Consider the following 17,578-nt stretch of genomic DNA (forward strand, 5'->3'; position numbering starts at 1 on the left):
ACTTCGTGTTCCAAATCTGTTCTTTGGAGCCAAAAGGCTAGAGGGGCTTAAACATGAGACTGGAGAGAGGAAACTCCCATTAAGAAAGAAGCTGCTAGATGTTCGGTTTTCTTTAAAGAGGATCCAAGTGGCGGAAACTCCACTTTGAGAGAAAAAATGGCAAAGTAGATTAAAGTTGTGGTTCTCCAAGTATGGGGCACAAGAAATATAGAAAGTAGGTGTGAAGTTATAGGTGGGGGAAGAAAATCCTTGAGCAAAGATTGACAGATGCACCCCCCACACCCTAAGCAACAGAGGGTTAGTGTCACAGCCCTCAAAATTGTGCTAGTTGTAAGGAAGGGAATATATGGAGGTTTATGGCAATAGCACCACTTTGAAGGTTTTCAGTGGTGCACCTAGGCAGGTGCCCCAGACTCTGAGCTTCCATTAAATAATAAAAAAGGAAGCCTCTAGCCTTCCTATAAATAAAATTGTGGGGCAAAATGTGCAGGTATCTTTTAAGTGATTTTGATGAAATGAGAGTGACATGGCTTCCTTGTATATTTCTTCCTGGTATTGAGGAATGCTTTCTGTTGCTGCTTAGACAGGAACGGCATCTCTCTCTCTCTCTCTCTCTCTCTCTCTCTCTCTCTCTCTCTCTCTGTGTGTGTGTGTGTGTGTGTGTGAGAGAGAGAGAGAGAGAGAGAGAGAGAGAGAGAGAGAGATCTCCATAACCAGGACCAGCAAGGCCTAGCTGACCTCCCATGGCAAGCATAAGATTGTCAGTGGTGGTTGTGTGTTACGCCACACCCAGTTCATTTTGTGATGAGCTCTCAGCACTTTCTCAAAATTCAGAATATGCCCACTAGTAAAAAAAATGTTGGCAACCCCTGGGCTACAGCATTTTCTCCACCTCATCTTCTTCCCTTGCTGACTGCTTTTACAAAGGTGTCTGAAACCAAACTAAATAAGATGTGAGCGTTCCACAACTGGCTTTCTTGATGTCTATTTCAGAATCGAAGGGGAACCAATAAGGGTCCAAATTGGTTTGGGGACATGGCGCTGATTTAACCTTAGCCTCCCTGCGTTATTTTTCAAATCAAAATTGTCCCCTCAATTGTTGCTTATCTTGTATTTTGTATGTTGCATACAAAAGTGTGTAGGCACCAAAAAAACCAGGTAAGTAACTGGGGGTGTGTGTGTGTGTGAAGTAATACAGACCTGCAGAATGAAATAACCAGCCAACCAGTATACCAAATTACAATCATACTTCTTTGTGTATTAGATGGTATTTAAATACTCCAACCATAACAAAGAATGAGAAGCTGGAGGGAAAACTATCTGCGTTCAAACCGACAAATTTAGCCTCTCCCCAGACCACCTGTCTGTGTCTAGTCAGTATTTTATCTTAACAACGAAACATCCCCCCCCCCCAAAAAAAATATATTGCCCCCTCAAAGCTGTTATTAACTTCCAGGAAGTGGATATAGGTACCCATCTTTTCCCTTGAAGATTCTGGTGAAGGAAAGTTTTGATTAGGAAAATGGGGAAGGGGGCCAACACCTCTCCCCAGCACTGTTTCCTCAATCTAATTTAATTCTCCTTCCTGCAACTGCTTTTAAGGGTTAAAAAAAAGATGTCAGGAGATCTTGCATGCAGTGTGTAGCTTGGCCATGAAATGCCTCATTCTGGTTCTCTTCTAAAGCTAGTTTGATCAGCACCACAATCCACTGACCCTCCCAATCCACGCGTACTGCAGTACACTGTATATAAGCACCTCATGTGCAAGGATTCTCTTCGCTGACCAGGGAACTGGTGGGAGGCGTGGAATATTCAGCTAAGAAAGAGGCCACAGCTTTCTACAACATGGTGGCTGCTTCATCTTTGTTCAAAACCACATAAAAGGGGGAGAGAGACTATGTCGTACATAGGAGAAAATGCGAAGTTGAGAGCTTATTTCATACTTCCCTCACGTTTGAAAGGAAATGGTGAAAAGGGAAAAAATCATTACAATGGAGTGAGTAAGAGTTGAAAGAGGAAGCTGTTTAAATTTACTTAAGATGTACATTTTGCCCTCAAGACATGACAGCAACAGTCACCACTTTAAAGAAATGGTTAAAAAAGAAAACCTGTCACCCTTCTCTTCCCACAAAGGTAAAAGTATTTGGAGAGCTGGCCTCCTGCACTAAAAACTGACCGTACCCATCTGCACAGAAAATGTATGACGTAATAAAAATAATATTCAGGTGAATTTTGTTAAATGTAGCCTGATTACATCATATAATCATAGAGTTGGAAGGGATCACAGCGATCATCTAGTCCAGGCTTCCTCAATCTCGGCCCTCCAGATGTTTTTGGCCTACAACTCCCATGATCCCTAGCTAGCAGGACCAGTGGTCAGGGATGATGGGAATTGTAGTCTCTAAACATCTGGAGGGCTGAGGTTGAGGAAGCCTGATCTAGTCCAACCCTTTGCAATCCAGGAATCTTTTACCCAACATGGACCTCGAAACCCACAACCCTGGCAAGTGTATATTTTCTGCCAATGTTTCTATACTCTTATTTTGATCATACTTCTCAGAGATTTAAGTAAAGAAAATTAACATTACATCAGCACCAGCTCTGATATTTCTTTCTGCCCCTTAGTTTTAATTAATGTGCACATATACCAACATTTTAAGCTATTTTTCATGGCTAGTCTCAGTATTTATGACTGTGAGAATGCTTAAGGAATATTCAACTTTTTAAAAGAGCAAGTATGACACAAATACATTATTAAAATGATGTACAACTTATGACCGGCTTATCATTTAAATAAACAGTTCACTACCATTTTCAGCAAAAGGCCACCAAAAAACATATTTGGGGTTAAAGCAAAACAGAAATACAGCTGAAACATATTTATTGCATTTGGCAGAAAATGAGTTATAAGAACCATACATTCTAATTAACAATGAAAACTGGAAAATATATTTGTCTTAGATAAGAAAAAGACTGAACGCCACTTTTAATGATAGCATGGCTGTGTAGTGGAGAACTTGTTAAGGTATTTATGAATTACTGATGAAAAAATGCATGCAGTCTCATTCTTCTGTTTTAGACTCTTTTGGACTCTCACATCACTAGACTTTGTGGCGAGTGAGGAGAGAGCATAAGCACAAGCCCAGGATCATATGACATGCTAAGCCAGAGCTTTCCAAACATTTCGCGTTGATGACACTCTTTTTAGACACACATCATTTCGTGACACGTTAATTCAGTTTTACTAGCAAACTGGAGGTTAAATTAGCCCCTTTCCAGCCCAGGGAGGATGGTGGGAAGCATTCACGCAACACGCCAACACACTAATGTGTCGTGACACACAGTTTGGAAAGCTCTGTGCTAGGCCAAACTTTGTCTCAGCTCAGCCCAGGAGTAAAAGGGAAGAGCGAAGCAACTGGAAGCATCTCCCTGGAAGCTTGCAAGTTTGCACTGTATCAGTAAGTCATAGTTTAAAACTTGCCATGTCACATTAACCAGTACATTGGCTGAAAATAGTTTTAAGAATATGATAACCAAAGAACATAAGAACCACTTGCTGGATTCAGGTCCAAGATTGCAATGCATCTTAAGTAAATTAAGTCAATTTATTTCAATAGGTCTACACAGAATATGGCTTAGCTTGATATCACCTGGGGTACAGCTCTCTTTCTTTCTCTTACTGGCAAGAAAGCGATACATTAGCTCAAACTCACCTTTTATTTTGGATTTCCCTAGGTAATTATTCAGCAGAATAAGTATATCGAGATATGTCGATCTAGTCACCAAGCAAGGATTTTGCCTAGAAACAAAGTCATTGGCATAAGTTAAATGGCTTTAAAATACTTTAAAATTGCCCCTTAAACCAACAACCCATTAGCAGGATCTTAAAGTCCTGTCAGGTCCTGCTCACATAAAATGTATGTAACCAGCCAATGCCTACATTTCTAAATAATCCGAGGATGATCTACCAAATTTTACAATGAAAAATGCTACACAACCTATAGGAAAACTACTTCCTACAGTCAAGTCATGCTCTATTCAAAATAAAACTTCTTCGTTTTTCTTCTTACTTGTCCCACTTTTACACTGTTCAACAGTCAAAGTTCTCTGGGTGGTTTATAACAAAGAATTAAATTATAAAACAGAGTAATACCTAAAATCTAAAATAGTATTTAAACCTTACAATACAAAACCAGAATAAAAACAGCAGAGGATAACAGTTTAAGAGATCTCAGAATACTAAACAATTTCTTAAAAGTGTGAAAGACTAAAAAGGTCTTCACCTGGTGCTAAAAAGACCAGAGTGTGTGAAGTGCAGGTGGGTTCCCACGAAGCACGACACAGTGATAACAGCAAGAACCTTTATTGAACTAACAGAACTGGACAACAGGGGCAAAGCAACTGCTTATATACATTTCTGAAGGCCTGGGCCACTCCCACTCCCAACGTGATTGGCTGTCTAAACTTCCAAGCTGCAAATCATGACTCAGAGTTTAAGGGCCAATGGCAGAGACCCAAATCCTGAAATGTTCTGTGATTGGATATCATGTATCAAATCAGGACACGGGCTCAGAATCCTTAGTCCAAACTCAGGCAAACACAGACCACTGAATGCATAACAGTGCGGGCGCCAGGAGAGCCTCTCTGTGGAGGGCATCCAACGACTAGGGTGCTACCACTAAAAATATCCTATCTTTAGTAGCTACTCATTCCTCATCATTGGGAGAAGGCGTCAGAAGATGACCTTAAGAGTTAGGCTCGGTATATATGCCCTTGTACAAAAATGTGACAGAAATTCTGTTTCCAAATATTGTCCTTTTGCTCACAAAATACCCTATACATTTAGGAACCTCCCTCATACTAGGCATATTCATAGAAACACATGGCTCAAATCTGTGCATGAAATAGAATGTATATGCAGGGTCTGGGAGGCTTGCACATCCACAAGGAAGAATTTATCGAAACTCCTAAATGTCTGAACTGTTATACAATACACAGCTTTCCCCAAGTTTCTATGGATTTTTTTTTTTTTTATAATATTTTTATTGAACAATTTTTTATATAACAGAAACAAAACATACATGAACAAACATTCAACAATAATAAAACATAAAACAAGTACCATTTCATAACCCAATTTCTAAACCTTACTTCCTCGACCTCCTCTTACTTCCCGTTTCTGTATTCCAAATTCTTACAATTATTCAGCGAAATCTTACCTTATTTTATTATAAATTTATGCTAATCACCCTTATTCTCTTTGTCATAACCATTACTGATAGTAACCATTTGTTTTAATCCAACATCATTCTAACTGTCTCCAATTTTATAATATTTCTTTAAATAGTCCTTGAACTTTTTCCATTCTTCTTCCGCCGCTTCTCTTCCCTGGTCTCGGATTCTGCTCGTCATCTCTGCCAAGCTCATATAGTCCATCACCTTCATCTGCCATTCTTCCAGTGTGGGTAGATCCTGTGTCTTCCAGTACTTTGCAATAAGTATTCTAGCTGCTGTTGTAGCATACATAAAAAAAGTTGTATCTGTCTTTAACACCCCCTGGCCGACAATACCCAAGAGAAAGGCCTCTGGTTTCTTGGGGAAAGTATATTTAAATACCTTTTTCAGTTCGTTATAAATCATTTCCCAGAATGCCTTAATCTTCGGGCACGTCCACCAGAGGTGAAAGAATGTACCTTCCTTTTCTTTACATTTCCAACATTTATTATCAGGCAAGTGATAGATCTTTGCAAGCTTGACTGGGGTTATGTACCACCTATAAATCATTTTCATTATATTTTCTCTTAAGGCGTTACACGCCGTAAACTTCAACCCGGTGGTCCACAACTTTTCCCAATCAGCAAACATGATGTTATGACCAATGTCCTGAGCCCATTTAATCATACTTGATTTTACCATTTCATCTTGTGTATTCCATTTCAGCAGCAGATCATACATTTTTGACAAATTCTTAGTACTGGATTCTAACAGTTCAGTCTCTAATTTTGATTTTTCCACCTGGAAGCCTATTTTTCTGTCTAGTTTAAACACTTCATTTATTTGGTGATAATGTAACCAATCTCTCACCTTCCCTTTTAATTTTTCAAAACTCTGCAATCTCAGTTTGTCCCCTTCCTTTTCCAAGATTTCCCAATATCTTGGCCATTTCGACTCCATATTTAGCTTTTTAACTGCCTTAGCTTCCATTGGTGATAACCATCTTGGAGTCTTATTTTCCAGCAAGTCCTTATATTTAACCCAGACATTCAGCAGTGCTTTTCTGACAATATGGTTTTTGAAACTTTTATGCGCTTTAACCTTGTCATACCACAAATATGCATGCCACCCAAAAATATTGTTAAATCCTTCCAAATCCAAAATGTCTGTGTTTTCAAGAAGCAGCCATTCTTTTAGCCAGCAGAAAGCTGCCGCTTCATAGTACAATTTAAAGTCTGGCAGGGCAAACCCCCCTCTTTCCTTTGAATCCGTTAATATCTTAAATTTTATTCTGGGCTTCTTGCCCTGCCAGACAAATTTAGATATATCTTTCTGCCACTTCTTGAAACAGTCCATTTTATCCATTATTTGTAATGTTTGAAACAAAAACAACATTCTTGGCAAAACATTCATTTTTATAACTGCAATTCGACCTAACAAGGAAAGCTTCAAGTTTGACCATATTTCTAGATCTTTTTTCACTTCTGTCCAAGTTTTTTCATAATTGTCTTTAAATAAATTCACATTCTTAGCTGTCATATTCACACCCAAATATTTCATGCTTTAAAGAAAGATCATTTGGACTTGATTTGTTTACAAGAGACCCATGTGACAAGAGCACATAGAAAATTGTTAATAAATAAGAGACTGGGACAAGAATTTATATCTTCAGATAAAGTAAAAAAGAGAGGAGTGGTGATCTACGTAAAGGAAAATTTGCAGCCGAAACAAATTTTTAAAGATGACCAAGGAAGATATTTGGCAATTGAAATTCAATTTCAAGGAGAAAAATTTCTGATAGTGGGGGTGTATGCACCAAATGAAGGGAAAACAGAATTCTTTAAGAAGTTGCATGAGACTTTAACGGACTATATGGACTATAAACTGATTATGATGGGAGACATGAATGGAGTAGTTTCAACAAATATGGACAAAGCACAAAGACAGGTAGTCACAAAAGATGGAAGACTACCAAAAACCTTTTTTGAAATGACTGACAATATGGATTTGATTGACATTTGGAGAACAAAACACCCACTAGAGAGAGAGGGAACCTTCTTTTCTGAAGCCAAAATGACATGGACTAGGATCGACCAAATTTGGGTGACTAGCGGTATGGCGTCGAATATAAAGAAAGTGGAAATCTGCCCAAAAACTCTCTCCGACCATAATGCAGTAAAGATGGTGATGAAGCAAACAACAACTGGCTCTTTCAGATGGAGAATGAATGACACCTTATTTAGAGACGAGGAGATCTGTAAAAAGGCCCAAAAAACCCTGAAAGATTATTTTGAAATTAATCTAAGGACTAAAGTAGAAAAAAGAATAGTATGGGACGCAAGCAAAGCCGTGATGAGAGGGTTTTTGATACAACAAAATACATTAAAGAGAAGAAAGCAAAATGAGAGGAAGGAGAAAATTCTGGATAAGATAAAAGAAGGGGAAAGGAAATTAAGATTGAAGCCAAAATCGCAAGAGATTCTAAGAGAAATTAAATTGTACCAAACACAATATATGGAACTGATGAATCAAGAAATAGAATGGAAAATTAAACGAATGAGACAGAAGTCTTTTGAATCTGCAGACAAATGTGGCAAGTTATTGGCTTGGCAAATAAAGAAGAGACAAAAACTCAACACGGTAACAAACTTAGAAGTGGAAGGAAAGAACATATGCAACCCAGTAGAAATTAGGAATTGTTTTCAGAACTACTTTAGACAATTGTATACACAAGGGCCGCAGAATGAAACAGATATACAACAATTCCTCGAGAAAAATGGGCTGAAAAAGATTTCGCAGGAAAGTAAGACAATTTTGAATCAGGAGATATCAATACAGGAAATAGAAGATGCCATTCAAAACATGACGTTGGGCAAATCACCTGGACCAGATGGATTGACTTCCAAATATTACAAAGTTTTGAAGGAAGGACTTATACAACCTTTGAAGGAAGTCTGTAATGAGATCATGAAGGGGAAAAGGGCACCCGATACGTGGAGAGAGGCCTACATTACACTTATACCAAAGACAGAGACTGAAAAGACCCAACTTAAGAACTACCGACCCATCTCCTTACTAAATGTGGATTACAAAATCTTTGCTGATGTTTTAGCAAAGAGACTGAAAAGAGTTTTGATGGAGGAGATTCATGGGGACCAAGCGGGCTTTCTCCCGAAAAGGCATTTGTCGGACAATGTAAGGAATATAATTGACATTTTGGAGAAGTTGGAAGTGAATATAAACACTAAGGCTGTTTTGATATTTGTGGATGCCGAGAAAGCCTTTGACAACATTTCTTGGAGTTTTATGTTGAAGAACCTCCGGGGGATGGGGGTAGGCCAAGGGTTTGAAAATGGTATAGGTGCAATATATTCTGAACAGAAAGCAAAATTAATTGTAAATAATGTTGTAACAGAAGAGTTTAAGATTGAAAAAGGGACACGACAGGGGTGCCCTATTTCCCCATTACTTTTTATATCGGTCCTTGAGGTTTTGCTTAATATGATCAGGAGGGACCAGTTGGTTAAAGGCATTCAGGTCGGAGTCAAACAATACAAATTGAGAGCATTTGCAGATGACCTGGTACTTACATTACAGGAGCCAGAAGCTAGCACGAAAAGAGTTTTGGAAATAATCCAAGAGTTTGGTCAATTGGCAGGATTTAAATTGAATAAGTTAAAGACTAAGGTATTAGAGAAAAATCTAACACAGATTGAAAAAGAAAGGTTTCAGAATGAGATGGGGTTGACTGTGGCTAACCAAGTTTCTATGGATTTCTACCTCCCTACCGTTTCCCTAGAACTCGAGAGACCATGAAGAACCACTAACTATTCCTTAATCAGGCAACTTTCCATGGACTGATGAACTAATCTTAAGAACACATTAACTCAAAGAGGAAGCACTTAACTCCAAGACACCTGGAGGCAATTTAAGGGTAAGTACTTGGGTGGGGGTGGAAGGGAACTTAAGCAAGAAATTAAACACATGTTTGTACACTAATCATAAATCCACCTAGGACAGTATTCAATAGAAACCCTGAAATTAAGTTTAAATAAACCTAGGACATTAATTGCTTGATGTACAAGCACTAAGTCATAACTCATCAATGAATGAATGAATAAATAAATAAATATATATATATATATACATAGTGACTTTTGTCATTTTGATGACCTTATGTTTATGTTTTAGTTGTCTGGTGCATTTTATCTGTGGTAAGTTTGTAAAATGCATCAGAATACATATTATAATAGGTCCTGATGTTCTTTCTTTCTTACTCCCTAGTAAATAGACAAATATTTTTAAAGGAAAGGGGAAACATCCCTGGAAATTATAAAATCAACAACTGACACAACCTAATTGTTTGACATCACTTTCACACATCATTAGTCATGCAACACACTTAAGAGAATGTAGGGACCAATATAATGATTACCACATAAACTACACCTTTGGTGTTTTGGCAGGAGCGGTAGATCTTAATGAAACACAGATCTACTTCTAACCAAGTCACTGAGATACTATTCCGAGTTACTAAACTAAAGGTAACTCCTGTTCTATTGAGCAAGACTGGTGTGTTTCTAATTCCTAACAAGAGTGAGAGACAACTGGTTTACGTTCACAGTTAAATTATATCTCTGTAGAATGAAGTATTGATTACTTGAATATCGATCTATTTTTTAGCAACAGTGTGACGCGGCAGCTAAAAAAGCCAATGCAATTCCGGGCTGCATCAACAGGAGTATAGCATCTAGATCAAGGGAAGTAATAGTGCCACTGTATTCTGCTCTGGTCAGACCTCACCTGGAGTACTGTGTCCAGTTCTGGGCACCACAGTTCAAGAAGGACACTGACAAACTGGAACGTGTCCAGAGGAGGGCAACCAAAATGGTCAAAGGCCTGGAAACAATGCCTTATGAGGAACGGCTAAGGGAGTTGGGCATGTTTAGCCTGGAGAAGAGGAGGTTAAGGGGTGATATGATAGCCATGTTCAAAGATATAAAAGGATGTCACATAGAGGAGGGAGAAAGGCTGTTTTCTGCTGCTCCAGAGAAGCGGACACGGAGCAATGGATCCAAACTACAAGAAAGAAGATTCCACCTAAACATTAGGAAGAACTTCCTGACAGTAAGAGCTGTTCGACAGTGGAATTTGCTGCCAAGGAGTGTGGTGGAGTCTCCTTCTTTGGAGGTCTTTAAGCAGAGGCTTGACAACCATATGTCAGGAGTGCTCTGATGGTGTTTCCTGCTTGGCAGGGGGATGGACTCGATGGCCCTTGTGGTCTCTTCCAACTCTATGATTCTATGATTCTATGATTAATAAATAACTAGCTGTTCGGCTAGTTATACTTCCGTAGTCTGCAATTCCACACACACTTAGGTCTTATCCATACTTCACCCATGTCTTCCAGGAACGAGTCCAAGAAGTTTTTATTTGTTGCCCCACTGCTTTCCTCAGGAAAACTCTGTTTACTACTCAATAGAAACAAACTTCAATCGAGTTTTCTGAGAGCAAACGGAATAAATTCTGCGACAAAGAGAAGGGTGGATGAACCCTTACTAAGAAGTAAGTGCCACACAACACAGTAAGACCTACTTCTGAGCAGACATGACAGGAATGTGCAGTCAATTTGGTAACAGGAAGAACACTGTGAGTTGTTTTAAATAATAGAATCAAAAGCCAGGGCATGGACCACTTCCTTTTGAAAAATTTGATCTCTGTATTGTAGTTTTTGTTATGTGAATAATATATATATATATATATATATATATATATATATATATATATATATATCCCACCCTCCCCAGCCAAACCGGGGGGCTAAGGGTGGTTAACATCGAAGTATATAATACATTAAAACATTAAATCCAGCAATTGACTGAAATACAGATTAAAATCAGAATAAATCAGATGGCAACCCACAACTTATAACTGTAACTATAAGGGTTGGGAACATTAAGTGCTCACAAGGCTCAGCTATTTGTATGAGCTGGTGAGAAGAGTTAGAGAGGCCACTTATATGCAAGGTCTTGTAAAAAGAGGGGGGTCAGACTGGACCCTGACCAAAGGCCTGGCGGAACAGCTCCGTCTTGCAGGCTCCTGCAGAAACATGTTAAGTCCTATAGAGCCCTGGTCTCTTGCGACAGAACATTCCACCAGACTGGGGCCAGGGCCAGTCTAACTTCCTTGAGGCCAGGGACCTCCAAAATGTTTTTGTTTGCGGACTGTAAGGTCCTCTGCGGGGCATACCAGGAGAGGCAGTCCCGTAACTATGAGGGTCCCAGGCCATATAGGGATTTAAAGATTAAAACCAGCGCCTTAAACCTGACCCTGTACTCCACCAGGAGCCAGTGCAGCTGGTAAAGCACTGGATTAATGTGACCCCGTGGCAAAGACCCCATAAGTAGCCTCGCCGTGGCATTCTGCACCCGCTGGAGTTTCTGGGTTAGCTTCATGGGCAGCCCCACATAGAGCGAATTACAATAATCGAGCCTGGAGGTGACCATCGCATGGATCACAGTGGCTAGATCAGGGCAGGAAAGGTAAGGGACCAACTGCTTAGCACGGCAGAGATGGAAAAATGTTGCCTTTGCTGTAGCTGCAACCTGCACCTCCATAGAGAGGGAGGCGTCAAAGGTTACATCCAGACTCTTGACAGAAGGTGCTGGCATTAATTGCGCCCCTGCAAGGGATGGGAGTTTGCCCCCCAACCCCATGTCATCTCGACCCAACAAGAGGACTCACTGGGTGGGTTATGTGGACTCCCCTCGGGTCCGCAGACCAGCAATTGGGAACCAATAGATAGATAATTAGTATGGACAACGCTTGCAGTCTTCTTGTTCTAGTGGTTTCAGAGAATGAGGTGGATGAAGGGCCGTATGAAAATTTAACAAACAAAACCTGTGTGGAGCAGAATATACATAGACTACTACTGCACATTTCTGTATCCATTAACATTTAGCTGAGTTTAGGTTAATGTTTTGCAATGCAATGTGACCAATAGCTATTGCCAGCATAGTTAATCCATGGTATTCCAATAACACGCTCCATAATTGGCAGTGTCAGCTTTACTAATTAATATTTCAATCTATTTGCTACTTTAAAGTACTGATACATCCAGTGCTTTTTACCTTAAAAAAAAATTTAGAGGTTCTCTCATTTTTACTCAACCCTGCCCCCTTCACCATTTTATAGTTCAAATCAGGAAAAATACCGTATTTTTAACCCTATAGGACGCACCTTTTCCCCTCCAAAAATGAAGGGGAAATCTGGGTGCGTCCTATGGGGCGAATGCAGGCTTTCGCTGAAGCTTGGAGAGCGAGAGGGGTCCGTGCGCACTGACCCCTCTCGCTCTCCAGGCTTCAGGAAGATATCCGCAGCCTAGGCAGCCCTGCGGGAGGTCCCGCAGGGATGTCTAGGCTGCGGATAGCAGCCTGCCGCCCGGTGGGCGGGGCGCCCTGAAGCAGAGCGCCCCTCGTGCCGGGCATACATCCGCAGCGTGGGAAGCCCTGCGGGAGTTCCCCGCAGGGCTCCCAACGCTGCGGATAGCAGCCTGCCGCCCGGTGGGCGGGGCGCCCTGAAGCAGAGCGCCCCTCGTGCTGGGCATACATCCGCAGCGTGGGAAGCCCTGCAGGAGTTCCCCGCAGGGCTCCCAACGCTGCGGATAGCAGCCTGCCACCCGGCGGGCAGGACACCCTGAAGCAGAGCGCCCCGCGCGCCGGACAGACATCCGCAGCGTGGGGAGCCCTGCAGGAGTTCCCCGCAGGGCTCCCCACGCTGCAGATAGCAGCCTGCTGCCCAGCGGGCGGGGAGCCCTGAAGCAGAGCGCCCCTCGCGCCGGACAGGCATCCGCAGCGTGGGGAGCCCTGCAGGAGTTCCCCGCAGGGCTCCCCACGCTGCGGATAGCAGCCTGCCGCCCGGCGGGCGGTGCGCCCTGAAGCAGAGCGCCCCTTGCGCCGGGCAGACATCGGCCAGCCGCACAAGCTCAGGGGACAGCAGGGAGGCACAGGGCCGCCATCCCGCTGTTCCTCGACCTGGTTCGGTTTCCCCGACCTGCTTTTGGGGGGGAAATAAAGGGAAAAATTTTTTCCTTTATTTCCCCCCAAAAAAACTAGGTGCGTCCTATGGGACGGAGCGTCCTATGGGATGAAAAATACGGTAAATACAGTAGATGGATAAAAGTACATAGATTCACAAAATGTTTAGGGGTATGCATCCCTCTGTTTCCCCCAGAAAGCACTGGATATATCACTACTCCCCCAACTTCTAAAATAGACATTTGTACATGTATTTGAATGTTGTTGTTGTTTTAAGTTGATTCACAAAAATGAGATTCAGCTTCTTTGACATGACAATAGAAAATAAATGCTTTGAAATAGCGACATTAGACTATAACACTTATCTACATATTTATTGAGGGAAAGGGGGGGAATACAAAAAATTATTTCAACCCTACAACCTATTATTAATCTGTGATAAATTCATTTATAGGTAAAGAGTTTTAACCTACCACTTAGCCAACCACAGTTTGGCTTCAATGCAAGTTATGATGCTTCTCAGGCCTTGCAGAAAGTCTGAATTAGCCCTGTGTTTAGACTCCAAATAGGACTGCAGCAAGTGAAAGACCTACATCAAAATAAAATAAAGAAGTTGCAGACTGCTGTGAAAATATTTTCCAAATATCCAGTTCCTTAGCTTTTGGCAGTGATCAAAAATAAGTCTACAGGGAATCGAACCCAGCCACCTGCAGAATGACCCTCTACAATTTGTACAGAAAGAGCTTGTTGGCTCTGGGTTAACTGTGAAGATACATCCTTTAGTCACAGCCTTCGGCCTTCCAATCAGCCTTCATTTCACTGAGCAAACTCCCTACTTTTACCCAGCTTTTATTTTCCATAACATGAAAAATTATGAAGACTGACTAATACAATATGCAGATCAACAGCAAGATAATCTGCACCAAAAATGCACTTTGTTTATTTACCATGAGAGGCATCCTTGCACATATGTAAAACAAGTAATCTCAGGAGTTAATAACATGAATACATTTATTTGGTATTAAAATTTCTAATTTCAACTCTGGTCTTGGACACTTGAGATATTTAAGGACCCATATTCTTACAACTGTAATTTGTTTTACAATGTTTTTAATGTTGCATTTTGAATGGATGGGACCTGGGACCTTATTATTAATCATTAGGATACCTTCTCTCTAAGCAAAACCATCCAGTTATTATACAATGTTACATATAAACCAAGAAAATGAAATGTCACTAGAGATGTGAAGGCCTGGGGGGAAATACATTTTCTTAAATAAAAAAAAATATGGACTATGACACATGAAAGGGCAAAGATGCTTCTTTAAATCCTGGCAAACCTTAGAATTTTGGGATTCCATGATAAATTCCATGACAAATATCAAGAAGCAAAAGCAGAAACTGATAGTAATAGCTCAGAAAATAAGACTGATTAAATTTCATGCAATAGCCACAGTCTTATCCCACCCCAACAATGGAGGACTGAAGGATACATAATAATTTTTGGAATACAAAATAATTTTCAGTTGGCTTGTAAACTATCTGGCAACTACTGTAACTGTTGTAAAACAGGGGTTATATAAATTCCAAATGGCCCCAAGTCAGTAATCTGGCAGCTGCGTTTTTGGACCAGCTTAAGTTTCCAAATCAGATTACAAATATTTGCTCCCCGCAATTCCAGGTTCTCGGGGAATTTAGAGTTTTATCTGGTTCTGGAAAACCTCTTATTTAATATCAAACCGGAATAGAAGGGGTTGTCGAGAACATACAGGGAATAGAGGAGATCCCAAAAGTTCACAAGGCCCAGTTCCTAAAGCCCAGTCACATACTGGGCATGTACTAGCCCAAAGATGTGCAGTGCAATGGCTTTCAAAACAGAAATATATTCTAAGCACCATTTTTTATTAAAAAATTAACATAACTAAAATGACAACTTGTTGACGAATGTGTAAATAAAAACCCTATTTGCTCAGCTTACTTGGAAAAGGAACAAATGTGTTTTTGTGAATCGTCGTAAGCTCCAGCTTGGCTTTTTGAAAAATAACAGTGCCGTCTTTCAGCTGTGCTATCCAGGCTGCATCAGCATCGTTTTCTAAAAACACTAACAAGACCATCCCTGAAACTGAGATTTGTAGTTTCCTCATCAAAAGTTGGAAACAGAAAATGGTGAACATACATGGATAGACTACCAGGAACAAACAGTTTTAAACAACAAAAAACCCACAAACCGGTTTCCTAGTTCACTGAACATTAAATAGGAAAAGGAAACATAAACCAAGACGCATGTGTGTTCTGAAGATTTATTTCTGTTACGAAATTATGACCATGGCATAACAGTTTAGGTATCTAAAACAAACTGTTACCTCCTGTCAGATGCTCTGTTTCTGCCATGCTGCCTTGTGAGTCTTCTGTAGCAAACAGTAATTCAAAAATCAGCTCCCTCAAGCCCATTCTCAATATCTGCTTCTTCAGTAATGCCTTTTAGGAAGAGCTACAGGGCGCTCTTTATCATCTGCTACCCATTGGCCTTCTATTGGTACAGGCTGGTGTTTGACAACCGAGGCAAAATATATACTGGCACGATGCTTGCCATTACTTAGATCCACTGGGAATTTACATAATGCGCAAGGATGCACATATCTGCACATTCACCAACAACTGCACTTCCAGAGAAGGTGACACGAGGGCAGTTATAACGCAAAAAGCAAACAATGCACTGGAACTGAAAACCCTTATGGACTTTTCAAATTGTATCATGAGCTGCAAAATAAATACGGCCCAATGTACAAGGACCAGTTCTCAGATCTCTACTTCCCCAACTTTTTCCTCTGTTCCAGGGATAAAAACTGAGGCACATGTTTTTGCAACATCTGTTTTCACATCAGGGGCTACCTACTTCGTCCCATTTAGAAAACCAGCACACACTAGCAGGAGAACAGCCTTCAGCAACATATAAAGTACGAAGGGGCCACTCATGCAGCGATACTTGGCATGGAAAGAGGACGTGCCACAAAAAAACAGAGGAGTGCATCCATTTTTATTTCTGAATTCCAGAGGCAAGTTTCCACAGAGGACCTTAAGGCACGTGAAAACAGATGCTAGGCAGACATCCTTTTACACCATCCTGGTTCAAGGCTTCATACTGCTCAATACCTATTTAAATGTAAAATACCAAGGACACATAGAAAATTTCTTCATAAAAAGTTGAGCATTGCTATTCTTCAAGGTTTAATCCACTCCAGGTCTAATAAACTGAAATGTAGCTACTAAGGAAATGTTTTAAATCAGGCATAGGCAAACTCGGGCCCCCAGATGTTTTGCGACTACAACTCCCATCATCCCTAGCTAGCAGGACCAGTGGTCAGGGATGATGGGAGTTGTAGTCCCAAAACATCTGGGGGGGGGGCCGAGTTTGCCTATGTCTGTTTTAAATGGAAGCTTTGTCATGAATATTTGCTTAATTTAATCAACCCAAGCTATTCATGAGCATGCACTTCTTTTTCTTCATTTAAACTACTTGATTTAAACCACTAATACTAAATTCCAATCCTACACCTAGTTACTTGCACATCTGCAACACAGGACATAGGAGGTCAGTGATAGCAACACATCACATGCAATCAAATGGCCTTTCAAAATACAGATAATTTTTAAGTTTCCTGGTTTGTGTATTTGTCTCTCCATGAACTCCAAAGGTTAAACCTTCCTTCCCTCGAGCTAACCTGGAGTCGTAAAATGTCTGCTTATATGCCCTCAGCCTGCTTTGGAGAATCAAGTATACAATAAAAATACTCACATTCCTAGCTGGGAGAACGAAACAATACTCTGATTGTTCAGCTAAACGGTTCTTGAAAGTAAAGTAAACTGACATCACTCTATAGTGCACATTTTCAGCACTCCCTGAAAAAATACAGATGTTTCAGCAGCTGAAATAAAACACTGTGCAAATAGTAAGCTGGAAAAAATGCAGCACTGGTGAAGGTGGAAACCTGATGCAGGAACCCAGGAGCAGGGCAGTTTGCAAAACAGCAGCAATAATTAGTGTGCACTTACTAAAAAATATGGCAACCAACTTGGTTCCATAATAGAACGAAATTCATGAAGGCATTCTGATGACTCAGTTGTGTTTATTTAAAGTATTATGATACGCTGAATTCTTATGTCCTTAGGCATAAGGAAGTCTCCTTCCTCTTTGGATACTAGGGACTGGAACAACTAGAGATGGGATGTTGGCAAACATGGGCCTCTAGCCAATAACATTTCCCTTAAGAAATCTCAATGGTTGCTTTTGGCTCGTGTTCAATACCTGACCAGTTACTGTACTTCAT

General features: G+C 40.6%; 1 protein-coding gene across 6 annotated transcripts in view; it reads right to left on the reverse strand.

Annotated features, from left to right (window-relative positions):
- Positions 1-17,578, reverse strand: part of THADA (THADA armadillo repeat containing) — a 158,564-nt gene that overhangs the window by 39,602 nt on the left and 101,384 nt on the right. For 4 of the 6 annotated variants that reach the window (XM_053383336.1, XM_053383338.1, XM_053383337.1 and 1 more), the window contains 2 exons: positions 13,724-13,839; positions 3,714-3,799 (listed from right to left, as the gene is read on the reverse strand). In XM_053383336.1, the coding sequence (XP_053239311.1) occupies positions 3,714-3,799; positions 13,724-13,839 (202 nt within the window). The remainder of the gene's footprint in view (positions 1-3,713; positions 3,800-13,723; positions 13,840-17,578) is intronic. The other 2 variants (XR_008329722.1, XR_008329723.1) reach the window with 1 other exon arrangement.

This window comes from Podarcis raffonei, chromosome 3 (genome assembly GCF_027172205.1).
Source record: "Podarcis raffonei isolate rPodRaf1 chromosome 3, rPodRaf1.pri, whole genome shotgun sequence".
Taxonomy (NCBI): domain Eukaryota; kingdom Metazoa; phylum Chordata; class Lepidosauria; order Squamata; family Lacertidae; genus Podarcis; species Podarcis raffonei.